General features: G+C 43.2%; 1 protein-coding gene across 5 annotated transcripts in view; it reads right to left on the bottom strand.

Moving 5' to 3' along the window:
* Positions 1 to 18,753, bottom strand: part of NPAS3 (neuronal PAS domain protein 3) — an 872,889-nt gene that overhangs the window by 114,483 nt on the left and 739,653 nt on the right. For all 5 annotated transcript variants that reach the window (XM_036265119.1, XM_036265112.1, XM_036265127.1 and 2 more), the window contains one exon: positions 12,014 to 12,188. In XM_036265119.1, the coding sequence (XP_036121012.1) occupies positions 12,014 to 12,188 (175 nt within the window). The remainder of the gene's footprint in view (positions 1 to 12,013; positions 12,189 to 18,753) is intronic.

Raw genomic sequence — 18,753 nt, 5'->3', positions numbered from 1 at the left:
AGAGAAGGAGAGTTTTTTGGTGGTATAGGAATTTGGACTATCGTACTGCACTATGCTGGGTATGATAAAATACCTTGTCAGGGGCAACTAGATGGCTCAGGGGATTGGTAATGGGATATATAGAGCCTTTCACCCATAGGTCATTGGCTTGAATTTTGTCCAGGTTGGCAGTGACTAAAAGTCATTAACATCTCATGACTGCTTGGTGGCCTATGTGAAATGAGTTTCTTAATTTATTTATTTAGATCCAGATATATATACCTATGGCCAGGGTATCTGGGCATCTCTCTTGCTTGTACAGAAGTGCTCCCCGCAAATCTACCAACCCTTTCTCTGTTTAGCAAGGAGGTGGCTGGACACAGGAGAGGAGACTTAAAAAAAAAAAATTTTTTTAAAATCCTCATCTGAGGACATTTTTGCATTCATCTTCAGGTAGAGCAGGAGGAAGAAAGGAAGGGAGAGAGAGAGAGAAACATCGACATGAGAGAGACACATCGAGTGGCTGCCACCCACATGACCCCAACTGGGGTCAGGGACAAATTGCAACTGAGGTACGTACCCTTAGTGGGAACCGAACCCAGGACTCTCTGGTCTGCAGGCCAATGCTCCAACCACTGAGCCAAACCGGCCAGGGCTTTTAAATTTTTTTTTAATCCTCACCCAAGGACATTTTTTTTTTTTTTTTTTCATTTATCTTCAGATATAGTGGGAGGGAGAGAGGAAGAGGCGGAGAGAAACATCAATGTAAGAGAGACACATTGAGTGGTCACCACCCACACGACCCCAACTGGGGCTGAGGACAAACTGCAACTGAGGTATGTGTCTTTAATGGGAATCGAACCCAGGACTCTCTGGTCCGAGGGCCGATGCTCCAACCACTGAGCCAAACCAGCCAGGGCAGGAGAGGAGACTTTTTAATTGTTCATGATGTCATCACTTTTGCCACTGCTCTCGCTGGTGTTTTTATTTGAAGAGGACCTTGCCGGACAGGCAAGAGGCACCAACCAGAAGACAGATATTTTACCAAACCATAAAGAGGAACAGCTTTGAACCCTAGGGAGTTTACATCTTTCTATTTTATGATCAATAGCATATGTAATTTTCAAAATTTTCCAGATTTTATTATCAATGGATAGAAAAGTAAAAGTGGGCAGATGGTATCATCAATCCTAATTACGTGGAAGCCTGAGACTTGCATAATTAGCTCCTGGCTCACGACTGACCACAGGTACATTTCCACCCTCTCCTATCAGCTGAGTTCCAAATCGTTGTTTCTCCCTGTTGCAAGGCCTCTTAATAATTCTTCTCCGGGCCTACTCACTCCCTTCTGAATTAGAGAAATAGCTGTTGGAATGGTTTCCTTTGCTGTCAGCCTGCTCAGTCAACACATCCTGCACATTCTTGCAAAAATAAAGGATCAGGTATTAAGTTCGGGGAACAGAAGTTATCTGCAGATAGGAGGCAGCATAACGTCAGCAGTGACAGAGCGCCCCCAGCTGGTGGCCTCAGGTAGGGGTTGGATAGCTAGTTTAGATGGCTGTTGGGAAGCAGCGTGGTGGGATGGTTAAGTACAGAAACTCTGGTGCCAGGCTGCTTGGGTTCAAATCCTAGACTCTCCACCTGCATGATTTTTGTAAGTTTAAAAAAACTGCTGTGTTTTTTTGTTTGTTTGTTTTGGTTCCTTCATCTGAAAATCAGGAGAAAAAAAAATGGTACCTTCTTCATAGTATTTTGTGAGAAATGAATGAGGCAATGTAAATAAAGGGCTTAGCAGAATACCTGACATTTGGCAACCATGCAATGCATATGAGTAGCTATGCTGTACAAAGGATTCAGGAGCCCATAGGTAGCCCTATAATATGAGCCTCCCCAAGGGAGGACCCTTCCAAACTCAAAATTTATTTAAAAAATTTTTCCCTTTATTGATTTTTAGAGAGAGAGAGGAAAGGAGAGGGGGAGAGAGATAGAAACATGGATGAGAGAGAACATTGATTGGCCGCCTCCTGCATGACCCCCACTGGGGATCAGGCCCACAACCTGGGCATGTGCCCTGACCGGGAATCGAACCAGTGACCTCTTGGTGCATGGGTCGACGCTAAACGACTGAGCCACACTGGCCGGACTATCTTTTTTATTTATAAGTGATAGAATAATGTTTTCATTGGGTCACTGCTCTGTTTAATGAGTTACACCAGTCTCAGATGCTTTTCCCTGGCAGCATCTCCCTAAGACCTGGCTCCAGGAACCTTTGCTTCAGTGGGGACCCATCGCAAATGCTACTTGGGCTGGGTCTCTGGATGACCGTCTCTACCTCTTTGCTCTTAGGTCCGTTTTCACGCAGGACATGCGAGGCATTCCTTCTCTTCAAAGCCCCCTCGATCACCCAACCTCTCCCTGATTTCTGACACCACTTGTTTTTTTTATTTATTTTTTATCATCCTCACCCGAGGACATTTTTCCATTCTTTGTTCAGATAGAGTGGGAGGGAGAGAGAGGAACAGAGAGAGAGAGAAACATCGACATGAAGGGACACATCGAGTGGCTGCCACCCGCACAACCAACCAGGGCCGGGGACAAACTGCAACCGAGGTACGTGCCCTTAGCGGGAACCGAACCCGGGTCTCTCCAGACCGCGGGCCGACGCTCTAACCACTGAGCCAAACCGGCCAGGGCTGACACCACTTGTTTTTATGCCTCAGGCGAGATCACTTTTTCCTCTGGTTGTTGACTGGGTAGTTGACTGGGTATAAGCCTGGTGATGACCAGTTTTCTAAGAACAGGGGTCACAGCTTCCCCCACTTGTGTTCTGTAAGCTCCTAGCAAAGTGCTCAGAAGGAAGCAGGTCCCAGGGCCACACTGTGCTTTGGTGTGGGGTTCATCTTTCACTCGCTCTACTTTGGATTTAGGGTCATTGTGAGAAATAAATTACTTAAAACAGACCTATTCTTGTAATTGGAACATGTAGGTAAGACAATAAAAATATCTATTACTATTATCATTAGTGTTATTAGAATATTTGCAACAAATTATACCTTGAGTAGAAAAAGCTTTGAGAGAGTCAGTTCAGTTTCTACAGCTACCATTTCCTGAGCTGCAGTTAGAAAATCAGCCATCAGGGAAAGGGCCGTTTCGGCCGCCTCCCATTCGGCACCCTCCTCCAGAGCCAGAGAGATCGATAGTCAGAAGTAATAGGTTCTGAGAACCTATCATGCAGTAGGCATTTTTTTTTTTTAGGCTAATTAAACAAACAAACAAAGCCAGAAGCCCTTGACAATGTGCATCTAGGTCCCTGACAGCTGTGGTTCTGGGTGTCTGACTATGTCCAGGCAACCTGCTCCCAAAGAAGCCACGCTCCTGGGCTGTTAATTTTGGGGCTGCAGTTCCAAACCGGAGAAAGTCTGGCAAGGCTGCCGAGAGCAGCGGTTGGAATACAATCCCATCCTTCCCGTGCACTGTGGCACCCTGACTGTTGTCACCCTTCTGCATTGTATGACTGTTCCATCTCCCTCCCATGATGGTAGCTCCTGGAAGGCAGGGAGCGTCGTCTGTTTCCTCTGTGCTCCTGACAGACGGTAGACATGTCCTCAACACTTCCTGAATCATCTAGACAATCCCAATTACCAGGTGAGCCTGGATTTTCAAAGAGAATTCACTTTGGTTAATAACACCTAGAGAAAGAGACAGGTTCTTCCCTCTCTCAGGCTACTCTGTCAACTAACCGAAGTTGGGTGACGTTTCCCAAGGGTCTCAAGAAACCACGATTGTGTTTCATGAGCTGATGCCTCCAGGAGGCGACACCTCCTGAAGGACCCCATCGCTCTTCCTGCTCTTTCTCCATCTCACGCCTGCCTTGGGGGACTGGTTCTGAAAGCAAGAGCCTGGAGAAACTTCGGAGAGGCTGGCCCAGCACCGCCAAGGCAGAGCGGAGAGCAAACGCACAGAGACCATCGTGGCAGGGCTCCTGGTGGAGGTGGCACGCACCTGTCAACCAAGGGACCCAGGGCTGAAGTCTGCCTGAAGTTAATTCAGATGCTATTGGAATTTCAATGGAGTAATGAAGGCAGAGGAATGGATTAGATAATTTTAGTCCTAAGTGAGAGACTATGTTTAGAAAAAAAAAAAAAAGATGGTTTAGCCCAATGAAAAATGTGCATATGGAGTTAGTTGGATTTCTTTCTGGACTTGAGAAGCCCCTTGGAGAAAACGCCTCTGGTTTGATTCCTACCAAGGCCCTCTCTCCTTTCTCCATCTAGTTCCTAGGCTTCCAACCTACGCTATCTCTAATTTTGTATCTTTTAATCTAATCTTGGCTAATAAACTAACCTGTGTTTGGGGCAGGCCACTTAGAATCCTCTCCCTGCCCCTTTCCCCTCAACTGTAAAATAAGGATAATACACTGACCTGCCTCAGAGGGTGTGAACTGACGCTTGTGATTAGTGGTTTCTGTGCTCTGCATACTTCGAGCTGGAGATGAATGCCAATCATGACCACAGTGGCCTGAGCGAGCTTTGCTTTGAAAGCTACTCTCAGGAAGAGCCGCTCGGCAAAGAGCTGACGACTGGAAGTTGCAAACTTTACACAGAAGCACTATTTCCAGTATTTTCCCCAAGCAATCATGAGTAAATTGCTCACTAGGGGTGGAAATGGTTTCCAGCCAGTTCTGCCTCTTCTGATCTGTGCACCCTGCAAAGCTCAGTCAATGCCAGGTAACTGATCCCTAGTAAGTCTGCTGTTTAGTGCAGAAGAAGAATTCGGAATGGTATAATTTGGACAGGGATGAAATTTCTGTGCAGTGGTATGTATTAAAAGCAAATAATGCGTGCTTTGTTCAAGGCAAGAGTTATAGAAATAGAATCTACAATTTTTAATTATCCAATGGGAAAGAACAGGTCATTCATTAACAATTTCTCTTGAGTTTCATTTTAGAAACCCCGAAAATGTACCCCTTATTACCATAGGTAAAGGAAAGTCAAAATTATGACCTGCAAAGCTATATAAAGCAACTGTTAAAAATAATTGGTTTAAAAATCAATTTTCTAAATCTTCAATAGAAGGATTAGGAGAAAATTGTTACATATAAACTGAGTGACCCTATTGTGTATTCTGATGAGAGGATCGTGCTTCTATTATTGTACAAACCATTTGCTACCTTGTAAATACCACTACATTAATTTATACAAAAGCTGCACTTTTGTGAGTCGCAACCACTGTGTTCTAATTTTGGAAGAAAAATGTTTCAGACTGCCATGCAGAATTGTGCTGAGATCCAACATCTTCTCTGGGAACAAAAGGGAGGCCTCCTTTCTGTAGCTACGTGAGCCACCAACACAGATTTTCTTGGGTCAGGGTGCTGAGCCCCAAAGGATGCCTTTGTGGTGCACTGTGCGTTCTGGGAGCTGGCCTGGAAGGGCAGAGCTCAGCTACTGGGCCCGCAGAGCCTCCTGGGAAGAGGAGACTTTGCCTTACCTTTCTTGAGCTCCCTCAGGCAAGATCCTAGAAGCACAAGGTTCCCTGTAAATGTTCTCACTGGACACAGACAAGCACACACAGTATGAGTGTGCACATAAGAAGTGACAAGTGTGCCTAGGCCTTGCCCACGAGCAGAGCACACAGGAAAGTGTTTATTTCTTCCAGGGGCAGTTCTGGGTAATCTTGTTTAGCTTAGCTGGGGATGAAGGTGACATTTAAGAATAGCCTACTTTCCGTAGGAAAAAATGGTACTGCATCAAGGTAGCTCTTTTGAGGCCAAAGCAGCCTTGTGAATTTGGCAAGGCTGTCCCTAGAAGAGTACTGGCGTATTTTTGGAACATAGATTTCATCCTCATTTAGGAGTGGTAAAAGATCATTTCTATTTCATTTCAAAATAACAATGACATAGCTAAGAAAATAAATAATTTGTGTAAACTTTGGCTAAAAACTGAGTTTATGCCTAAATGATGATCTTTTTGGGTTATGAAATATTAGTTTTTGCCAGGCTGCTTTCTGACTATTAGATGTGACACATCTGTGTGCACGCGGGGACTCACAGGAGGTGGGCCGGTGTGAGCCCACGGGGACCTTATCTGGACCATTGCTACAGCCACAGTCAGAGAGGCATTTTCTATTCAGTCTAGGAGAGACAACCGTGGGAGCTTATCTGATGGATTGATCTTTGCTGATTTTATATAAATATGGAAAAGAATTCAATGTGTGTTTACAGTTTGATAAACATTCAACATAAATTATACATTTTAATTTTATTTATTTGTTGGGGACTGCGGAAAGCAGGCATTTCATCGCATACAAACTGCCATTCAGACGGCAGAATCACCCGTGTCCTGAAGAGGTACACTAATTGTAAGAACCAAATTCATTTCCATACCAAGTGTGTCACTATTAGGGCTTGAATCGGAGCTTTAAAAAGGCAGAGTAAAGGACAGCTCGCACTGGTGACTACACAGTTTGCATTCTACACGTCCAGGGGGTCCAGTGTTGACATCGAGAATAAATCAAGTGCTAATCACCCCCCTATCACTGGACCACTTGGATGTCGTAGTTACCACACTGTTTGTACCTAAAAGAATCTGGCCTGATCTTTTAGCATGAGCATGCAGAGCAGTCTCCCTGATATCATCTTACCATATAACGACTCCCAAAATCTCGCAGAGATGAATGGTGATAACATAATTCCAGAAAGTTACCTCTCCACATGTAGACATGGCAATAAAAACCAGCCACTGTGTGCCTTTCCCCAGCAGGGGATCTCTCACTTTTCTTTGATTTTGAAAGGCTTCAGATCAATAACTGGAGTGACATTATTAACAGCTCCCTCAACACCTTGGCCAGCACTAATATTAAATCCATTACAGCTTCTGTCTGACATCTGCAGTACAGCGAGAAGCGCTGTGGATACAGTCACATTGTCTGGGGACGGGGGGGTGGGTGGGTTAGTAAGACGGTTTCCCTTGCCTGACTTCTAAATTCAGTTCATTGATAGGAAACTTGAACCAATAATAATAATAATAATAATAATAATAATAATAATAAACGCTCTACCCCCAACAACCCTACATTACATGGTAGATAATTGACCCATAAAGGGACAAGAGTATCTCATACCTAAGCAGTTTTTGAAACAAAATATTGATTTGAACCTCAGATAATTTTTTACATGCATTTGTTCCTCTAAGTATATCACTTGTGGAAATTGTCCCGTGATTTCGGAAGAATTGAGCTCCTGTAGAATCAGGGGCTGATCAAATTGACCATAGCACAGAGGCATATGTAGAAAATGCAGATCATTTCCATCCAGGCAAGTACTCAACCGCTTCCATTTTGCTTGCCTTTAAAATATCCAGGACATTAACGAGGCGTAATAGCATAAAGATCATACCACTACACTGATTATCCTCCCAGCCCACCCCTAAACAGGCTAGATCTGCCTGAAACTTTAGACAAAACACCAGGACCTCTGTTTTTAGACAACAAATGATGAACAGTGCTGCTGGAGTTATTCTTTGCCCAAAGTATTGTCTCATACATTTTGCTAAATTGTCTAAATCCTGGTGCAGTATTGATTTCTCCCTCTGAGCTTGCACCCATTCAATGAGCTGCAAGAACCTCTTGTCCTGGCTGAATTCCCTCCAAAGCAGGACCTGGGTACGTTACCCCTGACAGTGGTCCTACAGCTGGGAGCTGATTGTTGGCCAGTGGGAAGCAAACCACTGGAGACAGAAAGGAAATTGTATGTTAAAGGGAGAAACATGACAGGGAGAGTTGGCTGTGAGGTTAAGTGCAAAGCAGGCTACCAGAAACACGTATGCTATGATCTTATTTAAGCAAACAAAGAAATCCCACCACATAACTATACATGGATATAGGGATAAACAAGTCTGGAAGGACAGACATATATACAAATGAACAGTGGTTATTTGAGAGTAAGATCATGTTGCTTGCTTTTTCTTTTCTGCATCCTCTGAATTTTTTACAATGAGCATGAATTATTTTTATAATTGGAGAAAAATCAACCTGTTTTAGTAAGAAGGAGGAGGGAAGGAAAACACACCAATTTTATGACCGAATCTAAGGAATATTACCCTTTGTTTTCAAAATAGGGAGATTTTCAAAGTTCCTCTAGGATTTCTTAAAAGAGCTGCTTTGCTGTTTATTAAGCATTTAAAAGATGCAGCATGGAAATTTTCAAGAGGATAGCATTCATAATCCCAAGATCACAGAACCATTAAGAGTAATGAAAAGAGATCTACAAAAAGATCTACAAAAAGAAATGATCCCTCCATACACCATGTTCCAGAGGTTCTGTGCTCCTCTCTTCCAAAACGTTAGGGTCAGCCCCTACATAGGCACACTAGAACGTCATAACCTTTAAAAAATGTTTTAATTAATTTTAGAGAGAAAGAGAGAGGGAGGAAGAGAGAGAGAAAAACATCTATTGGCTGCCTTCTGCATGACACCTACTGGGGATCAAGCCCACAACATGGGTACATGTCCTCTCTGGGAATTGAACCTGTGACCTCCTGGTGCATGGGACGACACTCGATCAAATGAGCCACACCAGGGCAGAGCATCATAACTTTTAAAATAAGGCCAGCCTCTTTTTTTTCTTATACCTTCCTTAAGGGTTCCCTAAAAGGAATACCGTATCACCAAACTATTAATAAATGTGTATACATGTAAAATATTATTTGGATTTGCTGTCCAGTCAACAGATTTTTCTCTCTCTCATTATCGTGAGACTGGTTCGAGACAAGACAATCAAAGGACTGGCAGTTCAAAGGAACAGAATTCCTATGATGGCACAGTAGCATGCCTCTTAGGCTGGGTTAGTCACTTATTTCTTTTTATTATAATGCCAAACGTTATTTAGATTTCAGTCATTTAGTAATGCTACACTGAACACGTCAGAGCTTCTGAAAAATTTCCTACCTACCAGCCCCTTCATTTTCATAATCACCCCGTATTGATATCCCTTTCCAACCAAATTATACTACTATTTAAGAAAGAATCTGTGTTTTACCAGAGTTTAAAAGATTATGAAGCAATGAACAACAGTCTTAAAAACTGTTCCGTCCTGTTATGAGGAATTAGGAAATCCTGTTAAAACTCTTTCGGCTTTTAAGAAACATAAGCAGCTTTGGGGGGTAGCGTCTGACACAAACTTTTAAAGTCGGTCCCTTGGAGCAATGATCTGCATTCGTGGAGATACTCAGTTAAAGGTAGCACCCCGCCCGGCTTCCCCATGTTTGAGCAGTCAATCTAATCGCCTTTTCAAGCCAAAGATTGAAAATAAGCCACACTGCAGACTTTTAAAGCGAAGTACGATTAACATTCTGTGACGGCAGGAGAGAGACTCTCCATCAAGGCGGAGAAACCCTTCTCATGCGACTGTCGCTAATGAGCCCAGGTTTTTAAACAATGTGCTTAGAAGGTGAAGTTTTCAATTAGACTAGTTAGCTTGGCTCGAGGAAGGCTGGGGAGGCAGGGGAAAGAAAACCCAAGGAAATTTTCCATCCCGCTTCAATGTTAGGTGACAGCGGAACTTGAAAGGCATGTCGTATTCTCAAATCCAGCACGAAGAGATCCTCGGGGAGGCCCGAGTTCTCGCCGTGTGCCTCGCCTTGTCCTCGGTATCCAGGGGCTTTGGAGAAGGCACCGGTTCATCCGAGCTCTTACAGTCAACCTTAAACCAGTCTGATTTGGACTCTAGCTTAGGATATCCTCGCAGAACTGGTTTGCAGGCTATGGGTTTTTTTTTCCCCTCACCGTGAGGTCGCATTAGCAGAAGGACAGCAGCCCGCACGGAGAAAGGCAACGGTCCCTCCGCTGTGTACTCGTCCAAATACATCTCGAGGGTTGCACGGTTCTTACAACCCTATTTTTCGAGGGTCACCAGCAAACTGAAACGCAGCCAGGGGAGGGTAGCTAGGATGGCGGGAGTCTTGGGAACACGCCACTGAGTAATGGTTGTGGAATCAGGGCTGTGAGACCTGGAGAGGAAGGGAGCATTTGGTGTACCTGCCTTCATAGATTTGAGAGGCTATGATGATGGGGAGGAAGGAGTACATCAGAACCGTGGTCCCAGAGGACAGACTTTAGATCAGAGGGGAGAAGTTACAGCGAAGTAGGTTTGGGCTCCGTATCAGGGCTAACTTTCTACTAAAGCCCCTCCCCAGTGGAGCGGGAAGACTTGTATGTTGCGTAGTTTCCCGTCAGGAGCAAGTTCCAGCAGAGACTGGAAGGTTATCTGGTGGTTTTGCTGTCAGGGGATGACTGTATAGGTTGCAGGCCAGATTAAAGGATTGTTGAGAATCCTGCTTACCCTGGGAGTTCGTGATTCAGGGAAAGAGAGTCCACTCTTCTAAGGCCTTAGTTCATACAAAGGTTTGTACACGTGAGTTCTTACCCCTGTTAAAGAGTCATGAGCAACCCAGGCTCCCCAGTCCAAGTCCACGTGAAAGAACAGAGAACTATGTGCTGCTTCTCCATAGGCCCAGAGCATCCTAATGACTAAAAAAGAAGTTCCGGTGATCTCACTGACATATTTATTCAGTAAGGTCAGTGAGCAATGTTATAGGACACCCCTCCCCCACGCAACAAAATCTTTATTTGTAAATGGTAAAGAGTAGTCTTAACTGCTCTCTTTCCTCGTGGGTGGAGCTCCCTGGAGAAGGATGCTCACCCATGGTACAGATAATGCCCTAAACGCTGCAGGTAATTTAAATGAGGAAGTGGACTGATGCTGGATGGAATTAAATTATTTCCAAAAAGGGAAAATATGTTTATCCTCTTCTGTCTGAGCAAACACACTGATTATTTCTAAGCAGGTCAAATTAAAGTATTTTCTTAGAAGTATGTAGAATTATTTTAATGGTAATCTTTAGATACCCCCCCATTTTTATTTCTATACAACACTTTTTGTGTTATGAATCTGTTTTAAAACAACACATCAAGTAAAGTATACGCATCTTTAGAGTGCGAAAATAATTTCTTAAGTAAGCAAATAAAACTTTGCACTTCAAATCGGGCCTTGATTCATTAAAAATCTTAAACTTCTCATGAGAAAAATTAACATTTAAACCAGTGCTGCTTGGCCAAGCACTCCACCACACAAGAATATGAAATATCTCCTCTAAAAAAGTACAAAAAGGACAAAACCACAAATGTGGAACTTCAATTAATTTAAAGCCCCAATCAGCAAAGAATAAATCCTTCGCAGATCTAATTACCAGCGCTCTCGGAAGACCCAGGCCGACCAGCCAATCTTCCCCGTGTTTGAACAGCTTGATGAACTAGGGGACTGATGGATATCAAGTCATTTTGTTTAATTTATAAATGGATTTTCCCCTAATACTTAAATTATCATCAGTACAACACAATGAAAATGGGAACATTCTGAATGCAAAGTCTATAAGAGTCCTGGAAAGAATCCCAATGAGGAATGTCACCTCTGTTCATTCCTCTATACAATTGATCTAATTAAATACTGAGGGTAGAAAGGCAGTTTAAAATGTAGCCATTTCTGTTTTCTTTTTAGCCTTAATTTATCTGTTCACATCTTTCAAGTACCTTCTGATGCTTAAAAAAAAAAAAAAAGAAATCGAGATTTCTGCACGTCCCTAATACTTTTAATTTTCTGCAAGCTCATATTCAAAAGTCTCTGCTATAGATTTTGCTGAATAATAAATAAATGCATTACATTTAGCCATGATAACAATGAAAGGAAGAGGGCTTTCCAAATTTGAATCTTTTTTCTCCAGTAATTTGACAGAGAAACTAAAGGAACGAGAGCCTTCTACATCTATTGTTCAACTGAAATTAGATCTCTGGATTATACTTATTAAAATGTCTCCTTATTTTCAAATCTCTTCCTTATTTAATTACTGCATGGGACAGAAAGCTGCATGGAATTGTTAAATACCATTCAGCCTATTTATAGTCTCTTCACACTGGCAACTTGTGTGCAATCATTGGCAAAGGTCCTGCCCACCAACCCACACGTTGGGATTGCAATTCCCACCTGGCTCAGGGGTCTCTGACTGGGAGGAGGAAGATGCTGAGCTGGCTCCGTCCTCGGTGGCACCCTGCGAGAGGAGACCCCGCCCAGGTGGGAGCTTCATGCCCAGCTGCTCTGCCATCTCCACGTGGTCCCCGGGGTGGACATAGTCAAAGACGCTGCTGCCTGTCAGCTCCACCTGCAGGGGGAAGAGAAAGAGTGGGAAAGAGGTGTCACAGGCTTTTCATTTTCATATTCAGCAGCACTGTGATTCAGATTCGGAACAGAAAAGGAAATATACGCAGCTCCCAGAAACAACCCTGGTTTAGACTCTTTATCCTCAAGTGCTTAAGGATTCTTGAAATTGAGAGACGAACTTTTTTTTCACATGTATTTATTTAGCAATTGTTTAGTCCAGTTTTTTTTTTTTTTTTTTTGTACACGGTTGTTTGCATAAAGCCAAAACATTCTGTGAAATGTGGGTGAGCCTGCCTTGAGTTCAGCTGCTCTATCCACGCATCATCAAATGCTCACATGTCTGGTGTCAACCAGATGATTGACTGAAGGCCACAGTTCTCTCGTTGAGAAGTTGGGGCTTTGTACAGAAATAGCCAGAGAGAGCAGATGAGTCTTTTCCTTAAAGCACACAGATTTCCAAGACGCGTATTTATACATATCAGCTTATTTTTATGCAAATGTAAATGGAAGAAGTGCTGCTTACAAATATATGCAAAGGCATAATGTTTTCATTAAATATTACTCATTAGCTCCGTAATCACATGGAGAATTTTCCACGCAGAAGAGGTCAGCTGGGCTCTGGAGCAGCCATTTTGCTTTCCTGCTGGTATCAGCTTGTTTTGCCTTCAATCTAATAAAATTCCCTGTGCCAATCTCCATGGGGGCTTTAAAATGTTTGGTTCTGTATCCTTTTCGGAGAAGGCTGGCTCTGGAGGTAGAGAATGAACACGGACATTGGGGGGATCGGCCGGAAATGCAGGCCCATTTCAGCACCGTCTGTGGGGCCAGAAGTTGCTCTAAGGCCTTCCCTCTGGGCTCCTCCGGTCTTATAACTCTCCCCTCCTCCCAAGAACAGCAGCTGGGTGATAGGTACCATGACAGGGAGAGATATATCAGCGACAGAACCAGAAGAAGCCCTTTTCTTGTCAGTAATGGGCTCCCCAGTCCCCTGGCGTCTAATGGTCTCAGGCCAGCTAGGTTGCACCACAGACACAGGCAGAAGTTCGGGTTGTCACACGTTTCTTGGATGACATTTACCTAAAACTCCCTCCTCCCTCATCTGCCTTTCCTGCATAATTTGCATCATCCCCCAAATTCCACCTGCCCAGGAGGAAGGATGTCAGAGCCTCGTGCCCAGAGCAGTTAGCCCGGAACTCCACGGCCCAGCAAAATGGTCCCCCCTGCTCCCAGACCCCATCTGATGAAAATCCTCACAGGCTGCACCTCCTCATCCTCTATCACTTAACAGGGGTCCAGCCAGGAGAGAGGGAGGCTAAATTCAGTTTGGTTAATAACTATTCCTGAAAAAGGCTTGCATAACTTTTGCCGAAAATGAGGGACTTTCTGTCTGCTATTAAATTACACTCTCCTACTGTATTAGCCTACTACTGACTCTATCATTTTACAATAACTATTTCCTCCATTTGATATTGTTACGGAGCGTAAATCAGAATTCATAAGTGATCAGTTCCTACCCTCTGGGAGGGAGGGATTACATGGAAATAATCCCTTTAATGTGTGCCTTGCCTCTAAGCATTTCACACAGCAGTAAATGGGGTAAGCTGACTTTGAGCAATTAGGAAATTAAATGAAACTAATAAAATGTGTGTTTTAATATTTCTTGATGGTTATTTTGTTTGGGGATTAGTGGCTATGAGGAAGTCACTCTCATTTTGCATGGAGTCCAAGTGCACCACTTCAATAAATATTTCTGTCACTTTTCTCAAACTCCGAGCCTTTCTTTAATACTGAAATGTGGCTTTTGGCACAGACCACGGATTGGGATAAGATAACAATGCAGGTGGGAGATACAATAGATTTTTAGGGGTCCCGGTTATTGAATAATCATGTGAGCCAGTCTTACAGAGGGGAGGCTAGGTTGCTGTCTCCACAGCCTGGTTTGCTTGGATGTGTAGGCATTTCCTTTCCACAAAATCATGCCCCAAGAACAGCATATCAAACCACGGCACAGTGAGGAATTTCTCCTCCGATGATCTCATAGGATCCTGAGGTCAAGATATCCCAAAGCCTAATATTGGATGGAGAGGATGGCACTGAGTATTTGACCCTCTCACAGTCTTTATGTATGTATTGTAGCCATGGTCACATGGTGTAGAGAAAAGCACTAAATACTTGAAGTCATAACCTGACTTGGAAATCAGAATCTTTTTCTCCTCTGCTGTGTGACCTTAGGCAACTCATTTAACCTCCCTGGGCCTCGATTTCCTATTCTGAAAGGGGGCAGTATTGCTGCTCTGCAGGTCTCTCCGGGGCACCCTATGTGGATGGCACCCCCTGGAGTGCCCTCCGTGGGAACGGTGCAGCCAGTGGCCTGAGAGCTGGGTTGAAAACTAAACTTGCTTTACCTGCCTCAAAGTTTGATTTTGAAAATCCAGGGAAAACATGCGCAGGAAATCACTTTGTGAGAAATAAGCAGTACAAGAATGCCTGCTGCTGTCTGCTGTCTACTGTTTGGTGGATAAGAATGGGTGACACACAGACGTGTATTCCTGCGTAACTTCGGTGAGTTCTTAGTGTTTGTGTGGTCACTGGGACATCGCTTTAGTCAGCAGGGGGCGCAGCAGAGAAGACACATGTTTAGAGCCTCGACCACAATAACAATGTTAGCAGCTACCTGTCACTATGTACAAGTATTTTTCACACTGTTCTCTGGTTAGTCGTTATAACAGTCTTTTGAACTGGTATGATCATCCTGGTTTTACATCATCATCACACGCCAGATTCATCCATCACTTTCAACTCTTCTCAGGCTGTTTTCACTTCGTTCAATTTTAGAGCTAGAAGAGACCTTCAAAACCATCCACTAATACCCCGTTGTTTAGTAGGTGGAAGCTTTATGGCTCTGAGAAGTTACAAGGCTTGTTCAAGTTTACCTAGGCATTTAGTGATAGGAGCAGGGCTATAAGCACACGGGCTCTCAGTTTACTGCTTTTCTCACTAAACAGCTGTCTGGTTTGTTTTTCCAGTTTAGTACCTACTTTAGTGCCTTCCTTGGCCCAAGAGTCCAATGGCAAAGCATCCTTAGCCCAGGGGATTACCAGGCTGCTTGCTCTCAGACTCCTCTCTCCATGGTGCTCAGTGTTATCTCCTGAATGAAAGTGAAGGTAAGGAATAGAGGGACTCAGATGGCATTGGTAAGTGCTGCGTTCACCTCCTCCCATGACCACCATCAAATTACAACTCAATTATAGAAAAACCATCATTCAGAACCACCTAAAGACTAGCTGAACAGAAGTCCTATAACTAAGGATAGAAAGAAGAAGCCACATCCAGACTGGTAGGAGGGGTGGAGATGTGGAATGAACTGGTCCCACACGCACGGTGGTGATAAAGAACTTGAGGGGTATCTCGGCTATGGAGGTCCCCACTGAGGAGTGAGGGCTCTCAGTCCCACACCAGGCTTCCCAGCTCAGGACATCAGTGCTGGGAAGAAGAGTCCCCTTAGCATCTGGCTGTAAAATCCAGCAGAGGTTACACAGGAGTGAGACAGGGCTGCTGGAGACATAGGTGCTCCTCTTAAAGGTCCCGAGCATAGACTCATTTGCTCACAAACACACTTACTCTAGACTCCAGTCCAGTGGGCATTAGATCCAAAAGTGCCAGGGACATACAGGTGGAAACTAAATTGACTGGCTTCAGGACAAGGTCAGGAGGGGCAGGGGAAACTCCCTAGGTACAGAGGTGCTGACATATACAAATGTTCCTTGTTGGCCCTCCTCCTGCTCAGCTGGTACCACCCAGGCAGGCACCAAATCTGTGCTGTCCATTAACCTGGCTATCACCCTGGTGATTCCCTGAGGCCCTGCCACACCCAATTCATGTGCCCCGCCTAAACCCCCTCTGGTGCCTTTTCCATATAAGCGACCTACCTAGGTTCATGTTGTGCACTTTCCTGAAATCTCTCAAAAGTCCACAAACCTCAGACAAGTAGCAGGTGGCCTTAGCATGCTCTGTACCTCTTGCTAAGTAGCACTAAATTTGGCACAAGTGGTGACCATTGTAACACCCATCAGGTGGCTGTACACCTGGCATGTGATGGCCAGTCTTGGCTTGGGACATAGCGTCAGCTAAGCAGCAACAAGCCTGCAAAAGGAGCAGCTCTTCTCAGTTTCCATCATGGTGCCTACCAAAGGGTCTCAAGCTTGGCACAAGTGGCAGCCAGCCTCGATTCACATCACAGTTTCTCCCAAGTGCCTCTAAGCCCAGCACAATGGCTACCAACAGATCACTTAGTAGTTCCTACCAGGTGGCACTGGGCTGGACACAGGGGCAGCTGAATGTGGCCTGCACCAGAACACTGCCCAACCAGCTTTACAAATGACACACCTGGAGGGTGAACTCAACTGGTATCAGAGCCCTGCAGAAGTGACTCCTGCAATGTGGGATGATACCCCATTCCCCATACAATGCCTCTCCATTGTAGTTAGGGCTCACAGCCAGTCTGCCTGAAGCTCAATCCCATCCACTGAGATGCCAACAGCAATCAAGTATCAACTACAACAGGAGGGCACACAACCCACACAAAGGACGCCCCTGGAACACCCAGCTCAAGTGATCAGGGAGAGACCATGTAACCAGGCCCCACAGGATCTCTACCACATAAGGCCACTCTGCCCAAACTGAGAGACATAGCAGATCTACCTAATACATAGAGGGAAAAAAAAACAAAGAGAGTCAGCCAAGATGAAGAGATAAAAATACATGTCCCAAATAAAAGAACAGAGCAAAACTCCAGAAAAAAAACTAAGTAAAATGGAGACAAGCAATCTACCAGATACATAGTTCCAAACACTGGTTATAAGGATGTTAAATGAACTTAGGAGAAGAATAGATTAAACTCAGTGAGAACTTCAACAAAAAGACAGAAAATGTAAAAAAGAACCAGTCAGAAATAAAGACTATCATAACTGACATGAAGAATATATTAGATGAAATCAATGGCAGATTTGATGAAGCAAATGATATAATCAATGATTTGGAAGACAAGGTAGCAAAAAAAAACAAAAAGCAGAAAACACCCATTCAAAAGAGCAAAAAAAAAAAAAAAAATGAGGATAGTTTAAGGGAGCTCTGGGATGACATTAAGTCTAACAACATTCACATCATAGGGTACCAAAAGTAGAAGAGAGAGAGCAAGGGATTGAAAAACTATTTGATGAAATAATGACTATAAATTTCCCTATCCTGGTGAAGGAAATAAACACACAAGTCTAGGAAGTACAAAGAGTCCTAAACAAGATGAACCCAAAGAGGTCCACACCAAGACACATCATAATTAAAGTGCTAAAGGTTAAAAACAAAGAGAATCTTAAAAACATCAAGGAAAAGAAGTTAGTTGCCTACAAGGAACCTTCCATAAGACTGTCAGCTGATTTCTCAACAAAAACTTTGCAGGCCAGAAGGGATTGGCACAAAATATTCAAAGTGATGAAAAGCAAGGACCTAAAACTAAGTTAACTCCTCCCAGCAAATCTATCATTTAGAATCAAAGAAAGATATTTCTGAGATAAAAAAAAACTGAAGGAGTTCATCACCATCAATCTAGTATTAAAAGAAATGTTAAAGGAACTTCTTTAAGAAAAAGAAGAAAAAAATTAAAAATATGAATAACAAAATGGCAACAACTACATACCTATTACTAATTATCTTAAATATAAATAAATTATATGCTACAATCAAAAGACATAGGGTGGCTGAATGGATAGAATGACCAATATCTATACATATGCTGTGTACAAGAGACACACTTCAGATTAAAAGACACATACAGCCCAAAAGTAAAGGAATAGAAAAAGATACTCAAGCAAATGTAAATTTAAAAAGCTAGGGTAGTAATACTTACATCAGACAAAATAGACTTTAAAACAAAGGCTATAATAAGAGACAAAGAAGGACATTACATAATGATAAAGGGATCAATTAAACATGAGGATATAACTCTCATAAACATTCACACACTCAACATAGGAGTGCCTAAATAGATAAAGAAAATATTGATGAGCCTGAAGGGAAAGATTGACAATAATATAGTAATAGTAAGGGATTTTAACACCCCATTGACATTAATGGATAGATCATCCAGACAGAAAGTCAACAAAGAAACAGCCACTTTAAATGACACATTAGATTAGATGGATTTAATTGATATTTTTGGAACACTTCACCCCAAAGGAGCAGAATATTCATTTTTTCAAGTACACATGAACCATTTTTTTCAGAATAAAGCACATGTTGGGCCACAAAACAATTATGAAAAAATGTAAGAAGACTAAAATTATATCAAGCATCTCTGATCACAGTGGTATGAGACTAGAAATCAATTACAAGAAGAAAACTGAAAAAACAGAAACACATGGAGGCTAAGTAATGTGGTACTAAGCAATGAATAGGCTAAAATGAGATCATTAAAGAATTCAAAAGATACCTTGAGACAAATGAAAACACAATGACCCCAAATCTGTGAAACACAGCCAAAGCAGTTCTAAGAGAAAATTTCAAAGCAATGT

This window comes from Molossus molossus, unplaced genomic scaffold (assembly GCF_014108415.1).
Source record: "Molossus molossus isolate mMolMol1 unplaced genomic scaffold, mMolMol1.p scaffold_m16_p_1, whole genome shotgun sequence".
Classification (NCBI taxonomy): domain Eukaryota; kingdom Metazoa; phylum Chordata; class Mammalia; order Chiroptera; family Molossidae; genus Molossus; species Molossus molossus.
The sequence above is the reverse complement of the archived record's forward strand: the minus strand, read 5'-3'. Positions and strand labels throughout refer to the sequence as shown.